The sequence below is a fragment of the Centroberyx gerrardi genome, chromosome 3 (genome assembly GCF_048128805.1).
Source record: "Centroberyx gerrardi isolate f3 chromosome 3, fCenGer3.hap1.cur.20231027, whole genome shotgun sequence".
In the NCBI taxonomy this organism is placed as follows: Eukaryota; Metazoa; Chordata; class Actinopteri; order Beryciformes; family Berycidae; genus Centroberyx; species Centroberyx gerrardi.
The window spans coordinates 11,292,677-11,301,954 of record NC_135999.1 but is presented as its reverse complement, the minus strand read 5'-3'; the positions used below and the strand labels follow the sequence as shown (position 1 = coordinate 11,301,954).

The following is a 9,278-nucleotide window of genomic DNA, read 5'->3' as shown; positions in this document are numbered from 1 at the left end:
AAAATGAAGTTTGAGAACGTGCTGGCAGGAGTGGATGGCTTTGGGAGATTCCAAGCTTGGATTATTCTCTTGTTGGTAATTCCTCGTATAACTTTGCCTTTTCACAGTCTGCTAAATAATTTTATTGCAGTCGTGCCCTCTCACCACTGCAACCTCAGTACTCTGGACGATGGAGGTGTCTTTAGGAATTTAACCCTGCAACAGAGACTTGCTGTTGGTATCCCACGACTGGAGGATGGGACTCCAAGCTCCTGTCAGATGTTTGCAGAGCCTCAGTATCATCTGCTGCTCAACTCCTCCAACATCACTGACCTACCCATGGTGCCGTGCCAGAATGGATGGGTGTATGACAACACAACTTTCAAGTCTACTCTGGCCACAGAGGTGAATTCAACTTCTATTCATTTAAAAAATATCAAACTAAAACAAATCCCAAATTAGGATTCTTCCCTTGTTCTCTTGTCTGTTTCCCCCCATAGTGGGATCTGGTTTGTGATAAGAGAAGAGTAAACATGGCCACAGCCACCATCTACTTCATGGGGGTCATGCTTGGAGCAGCAGTATTTGGCAGTCTCAGTGACAGGTTTTTGGGCCATCAACTCCCATATTTAAAAAAAACAACTGTATTTAAGCAGAACAGTCTCAAGACAAGTCTGACATATTTCCCCCCTCTGTATTGTTAAATTACATTATTCTGTTCTTTATTTATTTTTAAACTAAACAGTAAATTATGTCACCTAACATAATATATCACTTTTGTATAAAATGTATAGTTTTTAGCTTGCATTAAAGGAATAGTTCACCCAAAAATGAAAATTCAGTCATCTAGTTTGTTAGTCCATACAACAGTCCCAGAGATCCACGGAAGAGGTACATTGCAGCATTCTCCAAAACAACTGAAGTTGCTGGTGACCTGTTTTCAGACTTCAAAAAATAACGGAAAATAACCATAAAATGGCTCCAGGCAGCTCTTACAGCATAATCCAAGTCTCTTGAAGCCAACAGATCCCAAAGTGACTTGAAAAGACCGACATTTACGCCATTATTTAGCTGAAATCGCAACTCTAGCTGTTGATGTGAAAATACGTCACCTTTGTGCGCACCGCGACCTCGATAGGTAAGACTAGCTCGAATTACAAGAAACAAGACTTCTGGTTTGGCCGTTTAGCCTTCAAAATAAAAGTGCGAGATTGAAAATAGGTAGAAATACTGTTTTAAACCAATTACTTTGTATCTAATCATCAAATTCAATAAGTCAGCACCAGGCAGGGTGCGCGCAAACGTGACATATTTTGAAAAGAACAGGTAGAGTGGCGATTTTCAGCTAAAGACTTGGATTATGCTGTAAGAGCTGCATGGAGCCATTTTATGGTTATTTTCCGTTATTTTTTGAAGACTGAAGACAGGTCTGCTGCAACTTCAGTTGTTTTGGAGAAAGCTGCAATGTACTTCTTCCGGGGATCTCCAGGACTGTTGTATGGACTAACAAACTTTACCCGATTTTCTACTGGCATGGGGGTGAGTAGATAATGACTGAATTTTCATTTTTGGGTGTACTGTTCCTTTAACCACTGTGCTCAGACCCAATATCAGCTGTCATGAATATCCACAGGGATGGCAAGCACTTACTTTCATTTTCCCATTGACAAATTTTAAATCTTATTTACAACACATAATTTTGAAGGTGTAATGTCCAAGACATGTTATCACAGTAAGTGTTTTAAAGGCATACTATGCAGGATTTTCCAGACGCTACATGGTATTTGAACGTACCACAGAACAGCCCCCACACAGATTGACAGAAAAAGGTTACCACCCAGAAACCTCCCTAACACAACAAACAGGCAGAGGAGGCAGTCGCCAGTCATGTATTTTTCCAGATTGCCAATCCAGTGAAGTGGTGATAGTGTGGTCATTTAAAAATATTTTAAACAGTAAAATCCTGCATAGTATGCCTTTAAATTATGAAACTGTTCTACCAAAGTGAAGTATCACTTTGACTGTCACCATCAGTTTGACCATGACTATCAGTTGTATACATGACAGAGCAAGAAGTTTATTTCTAATCAATTTGTGTCACAGGTATGGCAGGAAGAGAATGCTGCTGGTATCCTACTTGTCAGCCATCTTCTTTGGATTTGCAAGTGCTTTCTCATATTCGTTCACCATGTTTGCAGTCATGAGGTTCTTGACTGGATTCAGCATTACTGGAATCAGTATAATCTCCATCGTCCTTTGTGAGTTTTTGCACACTAATATCGGTTTGTCAAACAAAGTAACATACAAATATATTTTCAAATCATATCTAATCTACATTGATTCGATTGAAAGGGGAGAATTTTTATGATGTGAAGGTCTTGAAATTCAGCTTGATGAGATGACGCATTGAAAATCATCAATGAAGACCTCTGTGATGATTAAAGATCTTTCAAACTCAAAGCTCATGATTTATGGCTCAAAACAGGATATCTACTTTTTATGCTCAATGAAATTCAATTGAAGAGTTCTTTTCCAAAATTCTTTATATCCATTTTGAGAAAAAATACCTGAAGATCATCATTCAATATCTCTAAAAAGTAGAGGATCCACTCTGTAAAAGTTGTTGTACGTGAGCGACTATCTGTTTATTTTTGTACTATCAATCATGTTGTGGGTGTCACTTTTTTCAAATGGTGGTTATCATATTTTGGAACAAAACACTTAAATTCTTCTTCTTTAATACTCAGAATTGTTTTACCAGTCATTTCTCATCATAGGTGTTGAATGGGTGGACATCAAGCATCGAACTGTGGTGGGTGTTTTGACGAGCATGGACTGGAGTGTTTTTACTGCTCTGCTACCTTTTGTGGCCTACTTTGTGAATGACTGGAGGTACCTGACCGCCACACTAACCACCCCACTGTTTTTGGCAGTGATCTCTTGGTGGTAAGGAAAATTAGTTTTAGATCTTCCAGCTATATTGAGTTGCCTGCAAAGTAATTATGTACAATATGGTGTTGATGCCCTAATGCCAGCACACCGTATCCAGCTGTATTTGTAATATGAACAAGTGGTTTACAGTTACAAGTGGATTCATAATAATTTGGCACAATCCTTAAAGGTCCTTGTCCTTAAAGATGGTCTATGACTAAGACCCATGAATTCTGGACTTGATGAGCCAGATGTGTCACCCATGATCCTATATAAAAATGTGCACTTAACCCATTTTTGAAAATGTGGACTTAACCACATCAAACTTTGTCTTTGTCATAGGTGGCTCCCTGAGTCTGCCAGATGGCTGATAAGTAATGGAAAGGTGAACGATGCTCATTTTTACCTGAGCAGGTGCGCAAAATTCAACCACAGAGAGCAATTCATGGCAGACCTTAAGCCTGAGGTAAAAAGTTCTACATAATCTATCAATTCTTAGCCAGAAATGTGGCCAATTTCTCTGACCCAAGGTTGTCTTTTTACCCCGCAGACTCTCTCCAAAGTTATACTTGTAGAAAAGGAAAACAGGACATACTCTTATCTAGACCTTGTGAGGACCCCAAGAATGAGGAGACTGACTCTACTTACTGGCACTGTGTGGTATATATGTCTCCTCTCGGCTAAAAAAAAACAGGCTTTATGTACTTTAACCTCCCTCACCCACAACTGGAAACAATGTATAACAATCACTCATATTTGACTTTACACCAAAGTTTTTTTTTACCAGGTGTTTATCCAAATATTTCTGTTCGTAGGTGTGGGGTGGCCTGTACTTATTATGGAATCAGCTTGAATATCACTGGATTTGGTGTGAACATCTATCTTACTCAGTTCATCCATGGAGCAATTGAAATTCCAGCGAAAGTATTCATCTATTACAGTTTGAACAAAATAGGTCGGAGGTTGAATCAGGTCGGAACGCTTGTTCTGACTGGAGTCTGTATATTTTCCAACATATTTATTCCTCAAGGTAATTGGTCCATTGTTAGAAATAATAACATAATAATAAGACTACTACTGCTATAACTACTATAACAATAATGTACGATAACAATAATACTACAGCAACAATAAGAATAATATAAGAATTACATTTAACAATCAATAATCTATAGCTGGCATTCTAGGAAACTAAATTGGAGGATAACTCAGATTAAAATCAGGAGGTGTAATCTGATTTCATATTATTAATTTTCTCAGTAAAGAATATCATGAACCTCTGTCATTCATATGGAGAGAGGGAGCATTCATTATTACTAATCACTGGTGCAACAATCAATTCTAATAAATGTAGTAGAATAAATGATGTAACACTCAGTATTAAGATTAGAAAAACACTTTTCTTGTAACCATATTGAACTGTCATAAAATCCTCCATATGTGATTGTTAAAAAAAAAATCCTGCTGCATTTCAGGTCCAACTCTCCACTGACATTTTATAGCTAGTTGATTGATAGATATTTTCTTTTCAGATATGTGGCTCTTTCGGACAGTGGTGGGAATTTTGGGTAAAGGGTTCTCAACGGTCACTTTTACAATTGTTACCCTGTACACAACAGAGCTTTACCCCACAGTAGTGAGGTCAGTGAAATATCCGAAACATATATTTAGCAAATTTACAAACAATACACATATCGGTATCCTTTACACTTTCGGCTACACTTTCTCTGTACTTAAAAATGATATATTTTTATTTACACAGGCAAAACGGACTGGGTTACAGCTTCTCTATGGGCCGTGTCGGGGTGTCTGCTGCCCCCCTAATCATTCTGCTTGACGAAGTGTGGGTCCCTCTACCCAGTGTTGTTTTCTGCCTGGTGGCGTTCACCACAGGGCTGCTATCTTATTTTCTTCCAGAGACGCACAATGTCCGCCTGCCAGAAACTATTGAAGACATTGAACAGACAAGGTACTGGGTCTTGAATTGCTCCCAAACATTTACAGTGAGAGTTCTGTGCAATAAAATTAAAATGGCTTATAGATTGTACTTTTTTTTTGCGTTTCAGAAGACGATCAATCTGCACATCTGATGAGTAATCCCCTGCCTTCAACGTTTTGTTCATATTTACCTAAAACCCCAATAAGAGTCTGAGTTATCGATTGCTTGCAGTAAGATACAGTGAATATCGCTGGTGGTAAACAGTAAAATGTTAACCATGTAAAGCTGTCCTATATAAGTAGAACCTGTACAATCTTTATACTGTATAAAAAGAAATATGATCAAATAAACTATACTACTATTGATTTACAGTTGATGTATGGTGTTTATTAAAATAAAATAAGAAGGTATTCTTGATAAGATGTGAAATGACGACTCATTTTACAATACTGGACATTTTGAGGCGCCTGCTTTAAATGCATTACCATGAATGCACACATTCCTTCACACAGACAAAAGTTATTTTAATGGTTAAGTGTGGTAAAATATTGACCCATTTCAACTGAAACCCAGCAATCTTCAAGGTAGTCAAATATGCATGATTGCCTTGACTGGTTTTAGAATCAAGTTGAACTTTTTCATATGGGTCTGGGAGTGCGAGTGGTTTTTCATCATTTCAACAGAGGACTATATGTGTGCAGTTGAAATTGAAACATGAAGTTTGAGAACGTACTTTCAGATATTAATGGATTTGGAAGATTCCAGATTATGATAATTGTAATAAGTTTCATTGGCCGTTTCACACTGCCATGCCACTTCATGCTAAACAACTTTATAGCTGTTGTTCCCTCTCACCACTGCAACCTCAGTACTCTGGACGATGGAGGTGTCTTTAGGAATTTAACCCTGCAACAGAGACTTGCTGTTGGTATCCCACTACTGGAGGATGGGACTCCAAGCTCCTGTCAGATGTTTGCAGAGCCTCAGTATCATCTGCTGCTCAACTCCTCCAACATCACTGACCTACCAACGGTGCCGTGCCAGAATGGATGGGTGTATGACAACACAACTTTCAAGTCTACACTGGCTACAGAGGTGAAATCAGTTTCTTTTCATTTGCAAAATATCCAAACGATCCCCAACAAACCATGCAGTCCGTCTTTACATTCTTCCAGACAATATCTTTTTTATTACATTTTTAAAAGTGCAATGGATACTTGTAAAGGTCCAAAATGTAGTAATTGACCATAACGTAATAACTGCCCGTAATGTAATAAAATCAAATGTAATAAAGCCCATAACGTAATAAAAATCCAATAATGTAATAAAATCTTGAACCTGTAACGTAATAGCATTTTTGCCCACAATGTAATAACTTATTACTTTATTGAACAAGTCAATTATTATCTTTTGGGCCTTTACAATACAAAAGAATGTTTGTGCAATAGGTTGAGTTCATTGAATGACAATGTTAAGTGAGCTGTATTGTCAGTCGTATAGATGCAACACAAGCTACACTATTACCATGGAGTAGAAAGTTGGGTTAAGATAAAAGTGCTGAGCAGTTCCTATCTGCCTTCATGAAAGTGTTTTAGGGAAGAGGTTCTCTTCTCTTCACAGAATATAAAGTATCCTCTTTCTTAACTTGCTTCATAAGTGGGACCTGGTGTGTGGTAAAAGAGGGGAAAACAAAGCAACTGCTACCATCTTCTTCATTGGAGTGATGTTTGGAGCCATGACCTTTGGAAGTCTGAGTGACAGGTATCTCAGTCTGGCTCCCATAACTTCTAACTTTGATTATCCAGTGTTTCAGCCTTATCAATATCATTGCATTGTGAAAGTACATGATACGTTTGGGAAATAGTTAAGTGAGAACATCTTTTATTTTATTCTATCATTATTATCTCTGTTACTAAAAAAAATGAACTTCCCAATTCCATCCTGTCTTCCCACAGGTTTGGTCGAAGGATCATGCTGCTGGTGTCATATATACTTGGGATAACATTTGCTGTTGCTAGCGCTTTTTCTACATCCTTCGTGATGTTTGCAGTGCTGCGGTTCTTCACTGGGTTTGGAATTACTGGCATTGTCATTGTCTCAACAGTCCTCAGTAATTATATACTGTACTTTATATTTGTTACCATCAGTCATATGAGCTATATGTATCTATTTCATGTACCACACTGAACTCCAGTGGCGACAGACAGTAAACTGCTGGACATGTCCTGCATCATGTTACGTTCACTTCAGAGGCCTAGGCTACCAAATAAAGGTCTAGAAAGTAAAATATAGTATTCAAGAAGTCATAGTAAACGTCTACTCCATGGATCTTTTCAAAGTGATGAGGTGTTTGTTCTTTGCAGATGTGGAGTGGGTTGACATTGAGCACAGGAAGCTGGTGGGAGTGATTGACAGCATGTCTTGGACATTTGGGAACACAGTGTTCCCAGCTATTGCTTACTTTGTAACTGACTGGCGGTGGCTGACCATTAGCGTCACCTTACCTCTTATCTTGGCCACCCTCACCTGGAGGTACGACCCAAAAGCTCATATTTTGAAAAAAATAAAAAGCTTGAGTGCCCATGTGTAAGACTGGGTTTCAGTGCAATGTAATTCACCACCATTTAAGACATTAGGCGTAAAACATCTTTGCCCTCAACATTAGGTGGATGCCTGAGTCGGCCAGGTGGCTCATTGCCAACGGAAAGCTGGAGCAAGCTCAGAGTTATTTGCAAAAATGTGCCAAGATGAACCGAACGAAGGACTCTACGCACACACTAAAAACCGAGGTTAGCATATTCCAGATGATAATGTCAAGAGAACTGACAAGAATTGACAAGTCAAGAAAGACAAAACTGACAACAGAGAGCCTTGGACCTGGAATCCTCCAGATTGCAATTACTCTGTGCTATCTAATAACCTATCTATCGTTATTTTTAATATTATTTGCTCATGTGATTCCAGGAATAATGCTGTTTTGTGTTCTTTTCAGGTACTATCCCATATTATTGTGACTGAGAAGAGAGACAGGGCCTATTCCTACCTAGACCTGGTACGGACACCCAAGATGAGGAAACTGGCCCTGCGTACTGGCATAGTGTGGTCTGTGTTCCCAAGCTCATTTTGCTTTAAGTTACAAAATATATTTGTGATTGGGTTAAAAGCTTCAATGCTACTTCATAAAGGACCCAGATGAAACATTTTATGATTATGGCCCTCCGGACATTGTCGAGATTCTTCCTTGAATCTTGACTTCATCATTTTGATTTAATGAGTTTCCACTTCAAATGAATACTGCTTTCATCTATGTACTAAGTCAACCTACTCTCTTCCCCTAGGTTTTGCGTGGCAACAGCATACTATGGCATCAGCTTCAATATCACAGGCTTTGGGCTCAATATCTATCTCACTCAATTAACATATGCTTTAATTGAGCTACCAGCCAAACTATCAGTTTACTACTTACTGGATAAGATAGGCAGGCGACGCACTGAAGCGGGATCCCTGCTGTTGGTTGGACTTTGTCTTGCAATCAACATTGTAATACCCAAAGGTAAGGACTTACTCATCCATTCATGTCCAAAGATTTACAGACATTTGAGTAGTTACTATTCAGTGCTGTTCATAAATTCAAGAGCCTGTTTCTTTCCATATTGAACCAAAAATTTGAGTTGTTTTAAGAGTATAATTGTTTCAATAAGAGACTAACTGTGCGTACAGTGTTGCAACAATAGTATTTGTATAAAAAGTTATTTTTAGAACATCTTCAAAAATTACAGACAGGAAGCATAGTCATCTTTATCACAATTACAATCAACATTGGCAAGAACTATGCTTCAAAAATAATCACCTCACCTAAATATGTCCTGCTCTCAGATATGTCTGTTATCAGAACGGTGGTAGCGGTCATTGGAAAAGGGTGTTCGGCAGCATCCTTTGCAACTATTGTGTTGTATAGCTCTGAGCTGTACCCCACTGTAGTAAGGTAAATATGCTGGCCTACCTCTGCATCATCATCATCATCATTCTCTCCAGCTGAACAGACCCTCTCACATTTTTGCATAACATACTGTACCAACGCCACAATCTGGAACAGATCTGCCTTGCTTTCTATTTATAAGCCAGAGTACGTGAGAAGGACAGAACCCTGAAGTTGAATGGCCATCGCTGAGGGATGAAAGTAACATGCAACATGTTTTTTCCCAGGCAAAATGGTATGGGCTACAACTCCTTCATGGCTCGGCTTGGGGTAGCTATGGCTCCATTGATCCTCTTACTGGACGAAGTCTGGCAGGACCTGCCCCAGGCCGTCCTGTGCGCTGCAGCTGTACTGGGGGCAATAGTGGCAAGGACGCTGTCAGAGACACGCAACAGGTGCCTGCCAGAGACCATAGAGGATATTGAAGAGCAGTGGTAATATACACTGTCT

At 39.0% G+C, this 9,278-nt stretch overlaps 2 protein-coding genes across 2 annotated transcripts; both read left to right on the top strand.

The window, feature by feature from the left end:
- Positions 1-5,007, top strand: LOC139909867 (solute carrier family 22 member 7-like). The gene is made up of 10 exons (XM_071897029.2): positions 1-384; positions 480-583; positions 2,083-2,237; positions 2,757-2,925; positions 3,253-3,376; positions 3,461-3,570; positions 3,726-3,940; positions 4,443-4,551; positions 4,673-4,879; positions 4,977-5,007. Exons 1-10 carry the CDS (start codon positions 4-6, stop codon positions 5,005-5,007), a joined length of 1,605 nt encoding a protein of 534 aa, XP_071753130.1. The 5' UTR covers positions 1-3.
- A 556-nt stretch (positions 5,008-5,563) lies between these two features.
- LOC139909866 (solute carrier family 22 member 7-like) lies at positions 5,564-9,266 on the top strand. Its single transcript, XM_071897028.2, has 9 exons — positions 5,564-5,944; positions 6,507-6,610; positions 6,805-6,959; positions 7,213-7,381; positions 7,515-7,638; positions 7,842-7,951; positions 8,188-8,402; positions 8,726-8,834; positions 9,056-9,266. The coding sequence occupies exons 1-9, from the start codon at positions 5,564-5,566 to the stop codon at positions 9,264-9,266; spliced, it is 1,578 nt and encodes a 525-aa protein (XP_071753129.2).
- The last annotated feature ends 12 nt before the right edge of the window (positions 9,267-9,278 follow it).